Genomic DNA, 18,312 nt, shown 5'->3' on the forward strand with positions numbered 1-18,312 from the left:
TTTCTCAGTTACGACTTGACTAGCTGAAACATTCTCTTCGCCTAGATCTCTCGCCGGCTTATTCTAGATCTGTCCAAATTCCATTTCTTGTTTTTATTTATTTGAAATACGCAAAGCTAGCTGCGAGTACGTATCCTGAGACTCGAGTATTTTAAGATGGAAGGGTTTATTTATAACTTGAATCCCAAAACATATACTGGGTCACACCACTAACAATCAAGTAACAACATTCGAAGAGATCTTCCTTCAATATTATCGAATGTTTCGTTTAGTTTTTATTGCACTGACATGAACACGTAAAATAAATCAACTTGACCTCCCTTGCCCCCTTTCTCGTTTGGTTTCGTCATAAGCTCAACTCTTTTGACAGCCGCTGTTTCTCATTTTAAATTATTTCACGGTATCTACATTCCTATAGTAAGGAGTGTTCCCTTTTCATTTTTGACATTTGAGGCGCGTGGGTTGATTATTCATTACATCGTCATTACCAAAGACAGTGTAGTTAGTTCTCTTCCTGCCTATATCTCACGGAGGTGACCAGAACCGCGGAACCACAGAGGCTGGGCACCGACCTCGTGTATCGAAATACAATTACGCAATACAGAAATCTCCAAAAAAAATCTGGGATGGATTGAAGGTGACCTCGTTTGTTTTATGGGTTTGTTTAAGTTATATTCGTGTTTTATTACAGTCGAAAGATCTGAATGTTGTATGGTTTTAGGTGGGCGTACGTGAGCTTTGATGAATTGTCCATTGTTTTAGAAATTGATGGAATTATACGCTATGGTTCTTATACTTTTCTACTTGAAACTGAACTTTAGCCCATTTTTCCTACTCGTATTAATTACTACACGTAGTTAATCATTTTTCTTTGTAAATTCCAGTTCGTATAATTGCGAGATCTCAATGAATTCAAGCGTCCTTTATATAGCAACTTAATTATATACATATAACGCGTTATGTTGCGGGTCCACCCCTCGGGACTCGATCCTATTCTGTACTTTCTAATTTTAAATGGGGATTTACAAAAGTCTCTAAAGACTTTAAATGTCCGTGTACTAATGCAACGCTTGGAGCTCTCTTACAGTTACGTAATCCCTTTATGCCGGGACCCCCGCTAATCCCTGGTCGCTATACGAACATTAATGGTGCCCCGAATTAAGCCTTAATTAAAGAATAAAATGGGACGGGGAAAACTCTTGTCACCTTCAATTCCCATTGTCAGAACTTTGGTTACATCGAAATACTTTAGATTATATAAAATAAGCCTACTTAATTACACCAACCACAACTATATACTTATTGTTTTAGAATCGATCAGATGTTATTCAGAATCGATCAGATGTTATTCAGAATCAATCAGATGTTATTTAGAATCGAACAGATGATATTTAGAGCCGATCGGATGGTTTTCAGAATCGTTTCGCTCATATTTAGAATCGATCAGATGTTATTTAAAATCGATCAGATAGTATTTAGAATCGATCAGATGTTATTTAGAATCGATACAGACGATATTTAGTATCGATCAGATGTTATTTAGAATCGATCAGATGATATTTAGAATCGATCAGATGTTATTCAGAATCGATCAGATTTTATTTAGAATCGTTCAGCTGATTCAAATTGAACATCAACATATTAAAGAGTTTCTTGACTTTCTTTCAGATTGTATTCACAATGGAATTCGATACAACGTTGGTCAAAGCATGATCTTGAATTGCAATAAATGGTCAGTTTTCGGACCATTCGATCGAGTCGTTCTTTTTATTTCCCCAATAATTTAAGCCGTTTCGTTTCATTTGCCACCCACAGTACTTGTAAGCAGAGCAGTTACAACCAATACGAATTCTCCTGCGAGGAAAGAGCTTGTCTCGTTCGACCCGAGTTGGTTCAATCCATCAATAACGCCGACCTGGGGTAAGTCCAATAATATCTTTTAAATTAAAACCCCATGCTCCCCCCCTCTCTCTCGCTCTCGTTTCGTTTAATTTCTACTGGAAAGAATAAATAGATTCATTCAGAAAGAAGTTTCTTTTAAGGCTTAATTTTTCCGAGGACCGAGATTGAGTTCAATCTGGAATACATAAAGCTACTAGGAATGATTTTGAAAACCATTTTCACTCAATGTATCGAGGCGAATTTTGTGGGAGGAGCTAGCTAGACTAATCATTATATATGACGAATTTTACCCATAGCGAATTAATAATCTCTCGTTGCGCGTTGAACCTTGCGCACGCGCCTAGGAACTCGCGTTGCTACCAACCAATGAAATCCCACAGTTAGATTAAAGACGCCATCAGAATTATGACCTTGGCGTGACGTGTAGTAAGTTCTCAAGAACGGTATACCCACAAAACCCGCGTAGAAATTATCATGGGAGATAGGGAGTGGAGTACAATAATTCCAATTAACTTAATGTATTCCTGGTTTAATATATTAGGCGTGCCAGCAACGTCCGTTCCGTTTTAATTCAATTATTTTTAAAAAGTTAAAGAACCCGTGCTTTTTTTGTCATTTCTTTTTAGTTGGAAGGCGGCGAATTACTCTTTGTTCTGGGGTCGCACTCTGGACGAAGGAATTCGATATCGGCTTGGTACTTACAAACCCACCAGACCGGTAAGTACCTAATGAATACCTTAATTAAAGAATTAATTACTTTTTACTAGAGTAATTTGTTTAATTAAGTTTCGGCCTACCTTTTTTTCATCCCCGGAAGCAACTTCCACGATTTATTTATGCATTAAAGTGTAGGGCATAACAAAACTTATTTTTAACCCTTCTAAGAGTGCAACTGGGAAACTCGAATGTATATTGTAGGTTCGTGATTAATCTTATAATTGAGATAGTCCAAAAATAACAAATACTTTTACCGGGTTGGGTCCGGGAGGGGGAGGAGTGAATTTTGCCCAATTTATTTGTTCGGGCTCATATGCTAATTAAAAGTGGCTGTAGAATTATTTTTACGTGCTAGGGGGAGTGGGCAATTTTCTGATTAATAATTCAAATGAGGAGTTCGTTTAATTTCCGAGTTGAGCCTCTTCTCTGGCCACCCTGAGCGCCGCTATTTATCACAAGCCTATTAAACTCTCCTTAAGCAAGGAACGTGCACGCGTTACGTCTTTTTATGGGTGTTGCGGGTGGCGTAGTTGTGGGGAACAGTAACCATCATGGTTATCTCTACCCCAGCGGCCGTCTTTCTGACGGACAATACTTACTTAGGCGTCATAGGCTTATGGTATTATTTATTGTACAGAGCCCTTAGTCTCTGTCGGAAATGAATATTGTATAATTAGGCTTTCCTAATCATGGAATCCAATAATAACATCGGTTCCTCTCCCTTACCACCGGCGGAAGGCCTTTCCCGAATTGTAATCACGTTCCAGCGATACAAGCGCACCCGGACCCCAAAACATAATTAGTTCCTTTTAATTAGACTGCTGATATAAATGAGACGAATGCAAATGATTTTTTTCCAATCGATGGTGTACAACGCGAAGTGACAGCTGAGCAAACATTTTCTTTTTAGACGATGAATATGAACGAAATCCATACTGACCATCTAGTGGCTATGCCAGAAAACTTTGATTCGCGTCAACGATGGCCCGGAATGATCCATCCTATCATGGATCAAGGAAACTGCGCCAGTTCGTGGGCCATCTCAACCACGTGTAAGATAACCAACACCGACGCGTAATAGGATAGAGAGGGTGTCTTCATTTTTATTTTATTAACGGGGAGCAGCCGTGGCTTCGGACCGTTTGGCAATTCAATCTGACGGCGTGGAACGCGAGAGATTGTCCCCTCAACATTTGATCTCGTGTCAGAACCGGAAACAACGCGGTTGCGAAGGAGGACATCTCGATAGAGCTTGGTGGTATCTCAGGAAGAAGGGGTAAAAAAATTCAGATATAACCATTCATTTTATAGCGGCTAGCACCGTGTTCCAGAGACAGTTTGCAACGTAGCTCGAAGCCGGGTGGCCGCCTCCACCGGAAGTTAGGCAAACGTCTCTCAAACGGGGGGAAGTCTATGCTAGTTATTTATTATTTACTGTTATTTCCGTTCAATATAGGGTGGCGACGGAAAAGTGCTACCCCTATGATAGCGGAAATACGAGCGACGTAGGTTCCTGTCGGGCAAGAAGATTCCATCACGAGGAAGTCGTCTGCCCCACTACCGGAAGCAGAGAAAAACTACATTTCTCCACTCCTCCTTATAGAGTAGCGCCCAAAGTAAGTAGCGCCCGCTTCACCCCACCCTATCCCAAATTTAGACCTACTTTCGTTACCAAGTAGATTAAAAATAGACATGTTTTTTTAATGTTAAATCAGGAAGAAGTAATAATGCAAGAGATCTTTGACAATGGTCCCGTTCAAGCAACTTTCAGAGTACACGAAGACTTTTTCCTGTACCGGTACGGAGTATACCGACAGGCCAGAATGACCGAAAACATGCCCGAAGAATACCGACAAAGTGGATACCATTCCGTCAGGATACTCGGGTCAGTTCAACTCTAATCATCAAACGAACGAACCCTCAAACAATTAAAAATAAAATGATCCTTAATTAATTCTTTCAGATGGGGAGTTGATAGATCTAGCGGTAGACCAATCAAATACTGGGTAATTAAACCCACCAACACTAATTAGGATAGGGTTAACTTTATTTTTAAAATGTCCTTTACAGCTTTGTACCAACTCTTGGGGTCGCCAATGGGGCGAAGATGGGTAAGTCATATCTGTTCACGTAATAGTCTGCTTTCGTGACGTCACACTCTCCTATCTCATACCACTGTTTTGGCCATCATATTGTCATAAGTCTACAGCTCAGACCATACAATTTAGACTATACCAATATTGACGTCACGTCCCCGTAGCTCCTCCCCCCTATCTAAGTACCACTCTATCTGCCTATCTTCAACATAAACCCTTTCTTTTTGGGGGCAGTTACTTCCGTATCTTGAGGGGCGACAATGAATGCGAGATTGAAATGTTTATCGTGGGGGTTTGGGGCAAGAGGGACGAACCCGTTCATCGATTACGTCACAATGGACTGACCGATAACCGGGCCGACAACGAAATACGTAGAACGAGAAGGAGATTATAATTATTTCGGTGGTGCCAACAAACTGCTAAAAATATATTAAATCACCATTTTATTAACCTTTTCACACTGCCCTCGATAACCTCGCCGCCGCCCTTTTTTAGGCGACGTGAAATTTTAACACTTGGCTAATATTATTTTTATTTTTTTTTGTCCTACGTGGTCATGTGATCAGTTATCGTCAATGATCTCCTGATTAATAAACGCAGGTTTTAAATACTTTCGGTTTAAAAAGTAGGCTTATCTTGGGGATATAAACCAAGTGTACAATCACCAATCATGGCCCTGGGCTTTCAAATTTTGAATTTAGTGCCCAATAGAGGAAAATATTCTATGAATTATTTCAGACTAAACTATAAGTGTGGGTAGCGATGACCTTTATTTCTTTATTCGGGATTTAATTTCAATTACGGTTTAGGCTTATTAAAACTTTTTAACAACGCGCGTTAAAAATTAACGCATCTCCCTAATTAATTTTAAATAATAAATAATTTTTATTTTAAAGGGAAAGTTAATTCAGGTAACATAACATTATATCTTAAAGATCGGCCTTTTTCTAAATATAAAAGGAATTAAATATTTAAATGAAATAAATGATCTCTTATTACAACATAATTAGCATTTAATTAGTCATAAAAATGTGGGCTACTGCGCCACCCGCCATAGGTTTAGTGGCGTCTGCTAAAATGGAATCTTTTACGCGCGGCGTGATCGAGTGGGCTCTGTCAGGCTGTGAGAATTCAACCAATCCCCTTAGGGGTGGCTATAAGACGTCACTAAAGCAATGGCGGCGCGGTAGGCCTCGTTTTTAAGACTAATTCAATGCTAATTAATTTGTAATAAGAGATAATTTAATTTAATTTTAATATTTTCCCTTTTATATTTATAAAAAGGCCGTTCTTTTAAGGGTATAATCAGTTATGTTAGCTGAAGTTTTCCTTTAAGAATTTTTCACTGCCATTTTGAAAAAGTGTCTAAATTTTAAAGTTTTAATAATTTAATCTTAATCTTAATTAATTTTGCAAATATTTTAAGAGTTTAATTTCTAAATTCAAAACATTGGTTTTAAAATAAATAAATAAACAAACAATTTTTTTAAAGTATTTATTTTCCATTTTATTTGAAAAAACGTCTTTTGGGGAAAAAACAAACAAAAAATACAAATTTGTTGATTGTAAAATATTGTTAAAAACAAACACGACTGGAAGGATTTAAAAAATCTGTAGTTGATAATATTAAAATATAAAATAGATTTTTTTTAAAAAAATCCAAAGGAGTTGTTCTTTTGTTTCAACTAACGCTGACGGAATTGCAATCAATGCCTGGATTCAAACCGGAATAAGGTGGGGAATAACACAAACCTGAGTTAAGGAGAAAAATGGTATTAATTAATAATTAAAATCTCTAATTAAACCCTTTAATTAAACAAGAAACAAAAAAGCACCTTACCTTTCTTCTTTTCAAGATCTTTCATCTCAACAATATCGCTTTTAAGTTTTAGTTTCAGTATTTCCGTGCAGAGTTCCTCCCTGTGGGTTCTGTCGGAGATTCCCATCTTCTCGAGTGTCATGTCAGTCATCCTGACCAGCGATCGCCCGGTGATGTCGTGCTCGAAGAAATAGGGTGCGTACAGACTATGGTATTCTTGACAACATCTTCTTAGCCATTTGATAACGTCCGCGTTACTCCAAAAGAACACTGGCTTTGGTCGCGTTCGGCTCTTCCGCTGGCTATCGCGTTCGTGACTCGGACTTCCTACAGTCTAAAGTAAGGTATTTGAAAAGATTCAACAAGTTCTGGCGGTTTTTAAGTAATTTAGACTTACTTTTACGAAATTATTCGCGTCTTTAGAAGCGTTGGACGAAGTACTGACATTATTACTAGCGGATTTCCCCGTTTGAATCTTTCGTTTCAAACACCTTTGTTGTTGGTTGTCCGCCATTGCTATCTTGGTTTGTTTACATTTGATAGAGCAGACGATTCTTAAAGGAATCAGTTTTAGTTTCGAATTTCTTTAAATTTGTTCCGTTACACATCCACTCCTAGAAATAATGCTCCTTGCCCAAATTTTTCCGCCCTGTGATTGGTTTAAAAACTGAGCACGTGACTGCTAAACGTACGCAAAGTGCAGCCACCACAAGCGAGTTTTCTGTTTTGACATAGTATGGATGGAAAGAAGATCGGTCATCGCCAATTAATTTGTTGTCGCGTTAATTTTTAACATTAATTAGAGGATGTAGCCACATTCGGACGTCGTTTTACATCTCGTAAGTACCTTTTTAAGTGTTCTGTTGTGGGGAGATTCGGGACAAAGTGCTATTATAATCCCGAATACCCGATCATCGTATAGTAATTACTTAAGCCTTGGCCCAATAATTAGTCCTAATGCCGATGATCCGGGAATCCGATCCGCATTCCAAGAGCGTCGGGGCCGGCCGCCCGAGGCACCCGACCCGTCAATTTAATTTACCCACCACAATCTCCCCCCCTTGCATTAAGCCTCTGTTCCACATCGATTAGCATATTAAAATATCAGCAAACTCGTCTCTTTTCTTAATTAAAGGAAGTCCATCACTCTGATGTAAAATCTGACTAACCTTGTCCTTCACCTCCTCCCTCTCTCTCTTTGATTACTTAAAAGTAATCATCTCTAATTACTTAAGAGTAATCATCTCTGTAATCAAAGTTTATTGGTTGAAATTGTCAGATGGAATTACAGTATCAGCAAAAATAAATAACTATAAATGGTTGGAGTAAACATGGCGGTCCCTTTGTTTACGATTGAACAAGTAGAGTTGATTCGTCGTTTAAGAAATACAGGCATCACGAAAGAACAAGTGGTTGAAGCCTTTGAACAGTTAGAGAAACTAGACGGGGAAACGTCTCTCAAGAGACCATTAAACCACATTCAGAGAAATGGCAGTCTGTCATCTAATAACAACCCCAACTGTAGCGTCTCATCCTCTTGCAATTTGGAGAGCGCGACAACAACCTTGAATGAAAGTAACGCCTTGAATATCACTATCACCAAAGTTGAAAGTCTTCCCACCGGAAACACCCACACCCATACCCATCTGACCAATGGATCGCTGGAAAGGTTTTCTCCGCAAGGCAATCGTCCAAACAGTGGCGATTCTTACTTAGAGGGTGTTCAAAATGGAGGGGGTGACTGTTCCCCAGTGGGTGGCGCTTCTCCAGCCTCCAGGTTGCCCAGCGAGATCACCATCATCCCATTATCTTCCACAGCTTCATCTTCCTCCTCCTCTTCCGTTGAGCAACCAAAAGGCGCCGATATCGTCCCCTTGCAATGTCTGGTTAATCCCATGGATTTCTACCCGGATGACATGCTGCAAGAATTGGAAGAACTCAAAAGGTAGCTTCTAAAAAGAAAGAAAGAGGCAATCGAGTTAGGACTAATGAACGGGGGGTCGTTTTTAGAACGAAAAGCGAAGATCAAATCCAATCTGAGATTCGTAATTTTGTCATGAGGTACAATATCAAACAAACCATGATAGCTGAAATGACAAAGATGAGCCAGGCTTACGTCAGTCGTTTCTTTCGAGGGGACACTTCCGATATGTCTGAAAGGACAAAAAATATGTTTTACACGTGGTTCCTGACCTGCAAAAATAATCCTTGGAAGCTAGGTAATGGTAATATCATTAGCAATCATTCATAACTCGTTTTTCATTCATTCATACTGCTTAATTAAAGTGGCCTCTTTTTTGAGACAGTATCTTTAATAATCAATAAGAAAAACCTTTGTAGCGCAACTTTGTCCCAATTCTGGTGTCAAAAGGATGGTTTCCGATTCCGGTGACTTGATTCCCTTAAAGAGGGAAAGGTTCACCTTCAAAGCGGCCCATTTGGCCATTCTGGAAAGATATTACGAGAAGGATCCCTATCCTGACAATGATACCAGAGAAAAAATTATGGAAGAGTGCAATAAAGCTGTCAGCAAAGGTATAACGCTTTTAAATGCTTTCCTTTCCCAAGACCGCCCGCCCCTCAATAGCTTTTTCCCAGGATAACCGGCCCCTCAATAGCTCTTTCCCCAAGACGGCCCGCCTCTCAATAGCTCTTTCCCCAAGACGGCCCGCCTCTCAATAGCTCTTTCCCCAATACAGCCCGCCCCTCAATACCGCTTTCCCCAAAACCGACCGCCCCTCAATAGCTCTTTCCCAAGACGGCCCGCCCCTAAATACCGCTTTTTCCCAAGACGGCCCGCCCCTAAATACCGCTTTTCCCCAAGACGGCCCGCCCCTAAATACCGCTTTTCCCCAAGACGGCCCGCCCCTAAATACCGCTTTTCCCCAAGACGGCCCGCCCCTAAATACCGCTTTTCCCCAAGACGGCCCGCCCCTAAATACCGCTTTTCCCCAAGACGGCCCGCCCCTAAATACCGCTTTTCCCCAAGACGGCCCGCCCCTAAATACCGCTTTTCCCCAAGACAGCCCGCCCTTAAATACCGCTTTCCCCCAAGACGGCCCGCCCCTCAATACCGCTTTCCCCCAAGACGGCCGGCCCGCCCCTCAATACCCCTTTCCCAACATAAATCCTTGACTGTTTTGCAGATCGCTTAGTTTTAAATGAAAAGGAGAAGCTGACGCCAGCTGTTGTCAGCAACTGGTTTAATAATCGACGTAAAGAGGCCAAAAAATTGATGAGGCAACAACACGGTAAGAATAGCTTAATAGCATTAATTAGCCAAGTGGACAATCAACAACCTGTCTTCTATCAACCGCAAACAGCGGCAGCCATGGCAGCTACCTCTCCTCAAGGCATCTCAGCCATGAGTTTCATGGGAGGAGGAGTCAACAATAACGCTTCCGCCTCCCCCTCCAATGGTTGGTCGAGCGGTCTCCCACCCGGTATCAACTTTGGCAGTTCCAACTCTAGGAACAGCATTTCCTCCACTCAACAACAGTCTTCGGCAGCCATTTTGCAACAACATTTGAATAGTATGGCCATGAGCCAATCGGGAGGGGTTTCTTTAGGTCAAGAAGGACAATTGGACCTCAGTTGCGACATGGACAGCGAAACGTCGACGGAATCCAATAATGGATCCTACGATACCGATCACCTGATGATCATGGAGTTGAGAGAAGAGGAATCAAACCGCTTGGCCAATATTAAGACGGAGACGTAACCGGGCGCTCCCTAACACTGTCTGTCCCATTTAAAGGTTTCAAAACTTTTAGCAGTTTCTAAGAAACGCTAAATTTTTATCGAGGGGACAATATTTTTTTAACTTTCAAAGTTAAACAGGTAAAAGACACTTACTTACAAAGTTTCTAGCGGTATGCTTTAGAGAAACGCTAATATGTCCTGGAGTATAATATTGTTTTTAGCGGTTTTAAATTAATTCAAGAGGGCTTTGGATGGTCGGTCATTTTAGCGGTAAAAAGAATATTTATTATTGTTAGCAGTTTTAAGAAACGCTAATTTTCGCGGAAGGGCTGGAAAAAAAAGGGGTTCTTCATTCAAAGTAACGCCAGATTGTGACGGGGGACATTATATATATTTAACTTGAAAAGTTACCAACATTCGCTGTGTTATAAACAATAGCTAAATTTTTCAGCTGTTGTCTAGAAATATCCTGGAGGTTGTATCATCCTAAATGTTTAAGCGGTTATAATTTAACAAAATTGGCTTTGGAAGGCAATTTTTAGCAGTTTTAAAACGACGCTAAAAATACAGTATAAATTAAAAATATTATTTTATTACATTTAGCAGTTTTAAGAAACGCTAATTTAATTTTATTGTCGCGTTTTTTTTTGGGGGGGGGGGGTTTGGAAAACGGGGGAAGGAAAGTAAAGGGGGGGGGTTTTGTCGTTGTCACTCTTCAAGAAACAAAGAGACAAGAATTTAAAAAAAATTATTTATTTAAGCGGTATTGGAAGAACTGCTAATCAAATTGTGATTTATTTTATTAATATTATTTTTTTTTTGTGCGTGTTTGCCAACCTAAAATCTTGGGGGGAAAATTTATCAGAAATCGCGGGGAACCCCTTAATTAAATTGTTATCGCTTCCGGCCTCGTCATAATAAGGAGAAAGGCTTTAAAATGGAATATTTAATCGTAATAATTATTTAACGAAATTAATAAAGTGATTTTAAAACGCAAAAACCTTTCAAACGGCGAAAGAAAGAAAAAATAAGCGGTTATCTATTTAATAGAACCGTCTGTTTCTCTTTAGCGGTTGGGTTTTTAAATACTTCCTTTATTTGGGGGGTGGGGGCGTTACGCAAGGAGGATGTATAAGGAGGGAGGCAGGGTTACAAATACAGGCCGATACCGCTTGAACTTCGATTCGATAGGCGCGCGTCACGTGATCGTTCATGGAACAAACTCAGGCTAGTGCAAGGAGGCTTGAACGCATGCGCGAGAATTTAGGTTCTCTTGTTGTAAGGGGGTAGCGGTAACCGGGGGGGGCAAGATAGGAGGTTAAAAATACGAGGCTTGAACTTCGATTCGACGCCGCGCCAGCCAGCCGTGGCAGGGCCGTTCGACGCCGCGCCAGCCAGCCGTGGGCAGGGCCGGAAATAAGCACAGGACACTGGACATTGTCCAATAAAATTTTAAAATGTCCAATAATTTTTTTAAAATCTAAGGGGGTCACTGGACAGTTTGACCAATAAATTTTCCGAATTTATGATAGCTTGGCTATGGAGAAGCGACACTATTTTTGCAAACTCAGTGGACAATGTCCTATAAATTTCTCATTCAAAAAGGGGGTCACTGGACACTTGTCCCATAAGAAATTTTTCTTATTTCCGGCCCTGGCCGTGGGGATAGGCGCGCGTCACGTGGGAATTTAGGTTCTCCTGTTGTGAGGGGGTAGCGGTAACCGGGGAACGGCACAGTACCTACGTGCGTTTTGTCTCTGACTCAGTGTCTCCTCTCTTATACACTCTCCTTGGTTAACGGGATATTTAACGTCAATGTCTGTGTCTGTCGGGTTCCGGAAAAGAAGGCTTCACGTTCAGTTTATAAGTAAAATGGAAATAACTGAAGAAAAACTAACAAACGCTAAAAAAAAATATAAATATATATGATAAACGGTAGCATTTAATTTTGCCGCTAAACCCAACCCAACCTTAATTTAATTTATAATTAACGTTTTTTGGAAGGCGCCATATTAAAAATATGCGTCATCTTAAATATAATTAATTAATAGCGGCGGTTAATCTGCGCTCGCTTTAAAGCAAGCAAGCGTAGCTTGGGACACTAAAATGCCAAGAGCAAAATTTACGCGATGATAAATAACGCAACGTATTTATATAATTGCCACAGGATTTAAACCATTATCGCCCAATCTTCCTTATTATTATTTGGGTGATAGTCTGCCTGCCTCTCCCTCGGTCCGTGGGTGAACTGAAGAAAGTACGCGCGGGTTTAGGTCTCGCACTCAAAATGGTGGTAGACTATATTATAAAGATTGCTCTCGGGAGTCATGATCAGAACTTGATCGTCCGTTACGTCTAGCCCTGCGCCGGTACTGATTTTTGGGTACGGGGTCGCGGCTTATGGTATGGTACTTCCAACGCGGGTATAAGCGGTTCACTCCCCTCCCTACTGAAATTACTCTTATCGGGTCGAAGGTCAGGTACCCGCATTTTTGACGGGTACTATTATAATTAGGACTAGCTAAAGTATCACTCCCCTCTACTGAAATTACTCTTATCGGGTCGGGTACCCGCATTTTTGACGGGTACTACTATAATAATTAGGACTAGCTAAAGTGTCAATTATCGGGTACTTTTCAGGTAGCAAAAATTATATAGAATACTTAACGGGTCAAAATATTTTTATTTGTGAAGAAATACACTACCTAGTAGGCTAAAAACTAAAGATCTAAAGTTTTTGTAACACTATTTTTAATATCCCCCTATTCCCTGCCTTGAGCGCCTAACCAATTACCCGATTGATCTAAGCCTTGTCACTCGTAATGGGCGGGAAAATGTTTCGATACTTTCGGGTACCCGACGATCCCGACCCCATACCGGTCGGGTACTCGCGCAGGGCTACAGCCGCTACAGGAGTACGTCGCGTTTAGCTGAAAATGGCGGTCGGAGTCGGACGATGTTAAAAGTTCATTGCATTGTGCGGAAAACGATATAATATGGCCTATTACATTTTAAAAATCTAACATTATTCAGTTTCACTGATAACTAAATATATTTCCTAGTCCTATTTTATATAATAATAATAATATAACGGTCTTGTTTTTTTTTTAGGTTAATATGGTTTAAATATAGAATATTGTAAACCAATTCTTCTAGGCCTAGAGTCAGTCAAACTTTTTGGGGGTTTTTAATTTTTTAGTTTAGTTTTTAATTTTTATTTAGGAGTCGGGTCCCGGTCCCAAAAAATACCCCAATTCCCTCTACTAGTAATACAAGTACAAATAGCCTTAATAGAATATTTGGGACACTGGTTCGTTCAGGGTCTTAACCGATGACCAAAAACATAAAACATAAATAATTTAGTCGCGTCGCGATAATGAAGAATGTTGAAACAGGTTGTGTCTCTTCTTTTAGATAGAAATAAATGGCTTAAGCGTACTTTAATTTTTGGCTACTTAAAAATAATAATTACGAAGCGTAATTAAAGTTTATTTTAATGAAAATTATAATTATAATTAGTTTTTTTATAATTTTAATTTTAATTTCGGGATCTGAAAAAAATATTTTTATCATAATTTTCTATGACAGTATCGAAATTTATTTAAATTAAAAAGATACTTTAAAAAAAAAAAGAACCAATAAGCAAGCGATCGTGAGATTTTTTTTTTTTTTTTTTTTCAAAAAAAGGGGGATAATTTTCTTCATAGCCAAAAGATAAATTTAGTGCCAAGTACAGGGTGGGAAATAAGGAATTTTTTTAAACTGGACATTGGGCCAGCGACCCCTCTGGCCTGGAATAAATAAACTGGTCCATGACCACTGACCAGGGCGTGTCGTCTGCTAAATTGAAGAAGTGGATAATTAAAAAATATTAGCTAATGTCTGGACTCTGGAAACCCTTGAATTTTCTTAGTGGTCCTGTGGACCACTGACCCCCCTCCGATTTAATTTTTAAACTGGTCATTTGCCCTGTGCCACCGCCTTATTTCCCACGCTGGCCAAGTACGTTGGTTAGTAACTGAACCACAGCCCACTCGGTCACGCTAGCTGATCGAGTGAGCTGTGGCTGTACGAAGGGAGTAGCGGAGTAGCGTTTATTTGTTTTTTAAAAAAACAATTCGGCGTTTAATTATTAATTAATTTAATTCTAACCTGGGAATGGTCCTTTGAGATAAAAAATTTAAAAAACAATGGACATTTTTTTCGCGACGGGATAATTCAGGTACCAAACTAAGAAACCTCAAAACAATAATCAATGTAGCAACAGTTACAGCTTAGCCTTCTCTACAAAAACCAATAATATATTTTTGAGTCATGTCACTGTTCCTTTTAAAAAAAATACCCTTTTGTCTTTGGGGGGGATGCGTTTGTTTATTATTTTATTTCCATGGCATCTTTTGTGCCAATTGGTCAATTATTTTTGCACAGCTATAGGCCTACTACAAATTTCTGGTTAAAGGTCAAAAGGTCACACCCCTTTCCAAAAGTATTTCTTTTTGCGTCACAATGTTTAAGCAAAATTCAAAATTTTCCGTTTTTTTTTATTTAATTATATTAAGGTGATTAAAAATTCTAGCGTTAATTTTTGTTTAATAATTTAATTAATATATTTTTTTTTGTTGAAACCAAATATAATAAACACACGTAAGTTAGGTGGATGACCATTTAATTTAATGTCAATTAACCAGGTACAATGCGGCGGGAATAATTATTATCAGCTAAAAAAAAAACCATTAAATGAAATGATCCAATATATAATTAATTTTTATTGCAATATTTAAATGGGTGTTTTTTTAATTTTAATTTTAATTTAACTTTGTTTACCGATACAACCAAAAATATTAATTAAGGAAAATCTTAAGAAACTGTTTCAAAATAGCCTGTCTCTTAGAAACAAACAAACAAATAAATAAACACCATGGGCTCCGATTTTTTATACAAACAAACAAACAAACAAATAAGCTGAAACAAACAATAAAAGACTATTGTATTTGGTAAAAAAAAAAGAAAATCTTTTATTCAATTGTCATTATTAGTTTATTTACAAGAATAATTGTTAACTTAATTACAATTAATTATGTTAATTCTCCGCAATTATTAATAATAACTTTCTTTGTTGGTTTTCCAGTTTTGGTTCCGCAATCCTGTCAAAGAAAAATGTGCAAAAAAAGGTTAACTTATATTTTAGATCAACGTTAACTTATTTTTAGATCAACGTTAACTCATTTTTTAGATCAACGTTAACGTTACTTTTACCTCTATCTTTTTGAGAACTTCCATGCCACTTAGAACTTGTCCAAACACGACGTGTTTATTGTCCAACCATTCTGTGCGTCCATTGGTGATAAAGAACTGAGATCCATTGGTGTTTGGTCCGGAATTGGCCATGGAGAGCAATCCGGGTCCCGTGTGTTTAAGCTCAAAGTTTTCATCATCAAATTTCCGTCCGTAGATTGATCTGCCTCCGGTTCCATTTTGATTGGTGAAGTCGCCACCTTGACACATGAACTGCGGGATAATTCTATGAAATATGCTCCCTCGGTAACCAAATCCCTTTTCGTGTGTGCATAAACAACGGAAATTCTCTGCCGTGATTGGAACGAGGTCTTTTCTCAACATGAATCTGATTCTGCCAGCTCCTCTACCGTCTATTTGGATGTCAAAGTATACTACTGGATTCGACTTCATCTTTTTTCTCTCTGGTTCGTCATCCTGTTAAGTATTTTAATCAAAATGAACTCATTAAGTATTAATTTTATTTAATTACCTCAGCTGTAGTTTCTTCAGCAGGTCTTTTGGAGGCCACCGCTGATTCTTCACCTTCTTTAGTGTTTAATGTTTCTCCGGCATGATCTTTTAACCATTTATCCTCCGACCAAACTAAGATTAAACCAAGTTAATTAATTAATTAATCAAACTTTCAAATTAAAAGTTTAATGTTCAGTTTCTTTTAATTACCTGGACGACTCGAACCTTCTTTAATTCTGATTGGTCTGGCAATATTGACTCTTATGGTGCGTCCAAATAGCTCAGAATCGTTCTAAAATCATATTAAAATAAGTTTCAGTAAATTTAGATTAAAACTGACCTACCATGTTATCAATAGCGGCAGCGGCATCTTCCGCCAGTTCAAACTCCACAAAAGAAAAGCCCCTGTGTTTTTCTACAGAATAAAATTAATTAGGTTTGGTTAAATAGGGTTTTTTAAGGCATTTTATATTTACGGGATTCATAATCCAAAGGAATTTGAACGTCTATAATATCACCAAATGGTATAAACGCTGCGTGAAGAATTTTTTCATCAACTTCTTCAGCTAATCCACCTATAATAAACGTTAGGCTTAGCGAAAATGCTACTTTTGACAAAGAAATACTTCAAATATCAGTCTGAAACTTTACAGTATTAATGATAAACTTATATATGTGACGAAAATAACTTGATTTCCCTTAAAATATTATAAAGTTAACTAAAATTAAGTAAAATACTTACCAACGTAAACCGTGCGTTTATTCGTCACCGCCATCTTGAAATTAATTTGAAGCCGGCATGAAGCGATAACCAATCATCAATGAGATAGCCAAACCCGAGTAGCCAATCAACATATCTTAAAGTTGCAACCGGGAAGTTCGGAAGCGGACAAAGGAGCTTTCAGTAAGACTCTTTGATCGTTCCCCTTAAATTTTATTGTAAATCCACATAAATTACTTTAACTAAGAATTAATTCGAAACAATTACACATATAATAAGTTTTGTAAGTGATATATGAACTATTTATTTCGTACATGAATAGAAACTTTACAATTCATTTGTTATTCCTAAGCCTTGACTTTTAAAAAACTGACTTAAGCCTTGGCTTTCAAAAACTGATGGTTTTCTTATTAATCTTTTGATTTGTCGCGCTTTCTTCTAGATAATCTTCTTCCAAATCAGCACTAACCCCTTGAGAGATGGTCAAAACAGTTGGCTCATCATCCTCTTGGAACCTTTTACCTCGAGGACAATCACTGGCAAAATGGTTAATGGAGTCGCAAATCTTGCAGGAACCTCCTTTTGGATACTTCCCTCGGGGATTTTTGGGACAAGTGGCGCTAAGATGACCCATACCACCGCAAACAAAGCATTTGGCAAATGGTAAGCCTGATTCCTTGTCACTTTTCACCGTACACTGGCTGAGTTTATGCTCAGTTGAGCCACATTTGAAACAAATTCCCATACTTTGTTGATTATCTCCCGTTATCTCTTGGCAATCGGCAACCCTATGTCCCGGTTGTCTGCATCTAAGGCAAAGTTTTCCATCATTATCCCTCCTAAGCTTTAGTTCTTCATTTCTGCGGACTTTCCTGATTTCTTGCTTTATTTCTTCACCAGTTAAACCTTTCCTCCTCATTCCTTTCTTAATATTGTATATTTTCCTTTCCATTTTGGGGGACAGAAGTTGTATACCCCTCTCATTTCTTTTCTTGATCATTCTCTGCCGATGTTTCTCCTTATTTTGGATTCTTTTTAGTTCATCTTCTTTTGTAAGCTTAGCTTTATCTTCAGGTTTATCCAAGATTTTAGGTTTCTTTCCTGATTTTTTAGATTTATCTCTAGTTTCCTTGTCTATTTTAGCTTTATCTCTAGTTTCCTTGTCTAATTTAGCTTTATCTCTAACTTTCTGGCCTAATTTAGGTTTCTCTTCTTTTGTTTGTTCTACCTTAATAGTTTTAGAAATGTCTTTGCTAGCCACTACTACACCGGGTTCTAATGGTATAACTGTAAAAGAATTGACCCTTTTTCTCTTGGTTAAAATTCTCTCCTTAGCTTTGGGTTTAATAACTACATCTTCCAATACTTTCATTCTTTTCTGCTTAACTCCGTCTGTATTATTTTTAACTTTAACACCACTGGTAGTTACGTTGGCTTTTAATTCTGTCCATGGAGTGGGATCCTCGGGTAACTTACCGTGTTTTTGGGCACTTTTATTTCTGGCCCAACGTGTCATACTTGAATTTGATTAATTGAATGTGAAAAAACGATCGTAATTTCGCGAAAACACGTGTTGGTAACGCCACGTGTACACCAAGGCTTAAGAA

The 18,312-nt window shown here is 38.6% G+C and overlaps 5 protein-coding genes across 7 annotated transcripts in view; 2 read left to right on the forward strand and 3 right to left on the reverse strand.

The window, feature by feature from the left end:
* LOC149718137 (putative peptidase C1-like protein F26E4.3) overlaps positions 1-6,373 on the forward strand; it is a 173,775-nt gene extending 167,402 nt beyond the window's left edge. For both annotated transcript variants that reach the window (XM_089868843.1, XM_089868842.1), the window contains 10 exons: positions 1,669-1,732; positions 1,816-1,920; positions 2,529-2,619; positions 3,530-3,671; positions 3,745-3,895; positions 4,076-4,235; positions 4,335-4,504; positions 4,583-4,625; positions 4,690-4,730; positions 4,950-6,373. In XM_089868843.1, coding sequence (XP_089724969.1) covers positions 1,669-1,732; positions 1,816-1,920; positions 2,529-2,619; positions 3,530-3,671; positions 3,745-3,895; positions 4,076-4,235; positions 4,335-4,504; positions 4,583-4,625; positions 4,690-4,730; positions 4,950-5,109 — 1,127 coding nt within the window. In that variant the 3' untranslated portion in view covers positions 5,110-6,373. The remainder of the gene's footprint in view (positions 1-1,668; positions 1,733-1,815; positions 1,921-2,528; positions 2,620-3,529; positions 3,672-3,744; positions 3,896-4,075; positions 4,236-4,334; positions 4,505-4,582; positions 4,626-4,689; positions 4,731-4,949) is intronic.
* ave (sterile alpha motif domain-containing protein aveugle) lies at positions 6,197-7,088 on the reverse strand. The gene is made up of 3 exons (XM_089868846.1): positions 6,932-7,088; positions 6,556-6,868; positions 6,197-6,467 (listed from the first exon to the last, which is right to left on the reverse strand). The coding sequence occupies exons 1-3, from the start codon at positions 7,046-7,048 to the stop codon at positions 6,397-6,399; spliced, it is 501 nt and encodes a 166-aa protein (XP_089724972.1). The 5' UTR covers positions 7,049-7,088; the 3' UTR covers positions 6,197-6,396.
* A 129-nt stretch (positions 7,089-7,217) lies between these two features.
* On the forward strand, positions 7,218-10,878 carry LOC149718141 (homeobox-containing protein 1-like). 2 transcript variants are annotated; one of them, XM_089868840.1, is made up of 6 exons: positions 7,218-7,373; positions 7,814-8,479; positions 8,545-8,759; positions 8,875-9,069; positions 9,681-9,785; positions 9,858-10,878. In XM_089868840.1, exons 2-6 carry the CDS (start codon positions 7,851-7,853, stop codon positions 10,253-10,255), a joined length of 1,542 nt encoding a protein of 513 aa, XP_089724966.1. In that variant the 5' UTR covers positions 7,218-7,373; positions 7,814-7,850; the 3' UTR covers positions 10,256-10,878. The 2 variants fall into 2 exon arrangements, with proteins under 2 accessions (XP_089724966.1, XP_089724967.1); XM_089868841.1 differs by having other exon boundaries at positions 8,545-8,753.
* A 4,007-nt stretch (positions 10,879-14,885) lies between these two features.
* cyp33 (peptidylprolyl isomerase cyclophilin-33) lies at positions 14,886-16,781 on the reverse strand. Its single transcript, XM_089869217.1, has 7 exons — positions 16,727-16,781; positions 16,461-16,559; positions 16,329-16,399; positions 16,195-16,276; positions 16,004-16,116; positions 15,493-15,948; positions 14,886-15,380 (listed from the first exon to the last, which is right to left on the reverse strand). Exons 1-7 carry the CDS (start codon positions 16,758-16,760, stop codon positions 15,312-15,314), a joined length of 924 nt encoding a protein of 307 aa, XP_089725343.1. The 5' UTR covers positions 16,761-16,781; the 3' UTR covers positions 14,886-15,311.
* Positions 16,782-16,980: 199 nt separating this feature from the next.
* On the reverse strand, positions 16,981-18,312 carry LOC149718143 (uncharacterized). Its single transcript, XM_089869128.1, has one exon. It carries the CDS (start codon positions 18,219-18,221, stop codon positions 17,094-17,096), a length of 1,128 nt encoding a protein of 375 aa, XP_089725254.1. The 5' UTR covers positions 18,222-18,312; the 3' UTR covers positions 16,981-17,093.

Source organism: Phalangium opilio, unplaced genomic scaffold (assembly GCF_054372755.1).
Source record: "Phalangium opilio isolate 3A_F unplaced genomic scaffold, DU_Popi_V2 ptg000002l_1, whole genome shotgun sequence".
Lineage (NCBI taxonomy): Eukaryota > Metazoa > Arthropoda > Arachnida > Opiliones > Phalangiidae > Phalangium > Phalangium opilio.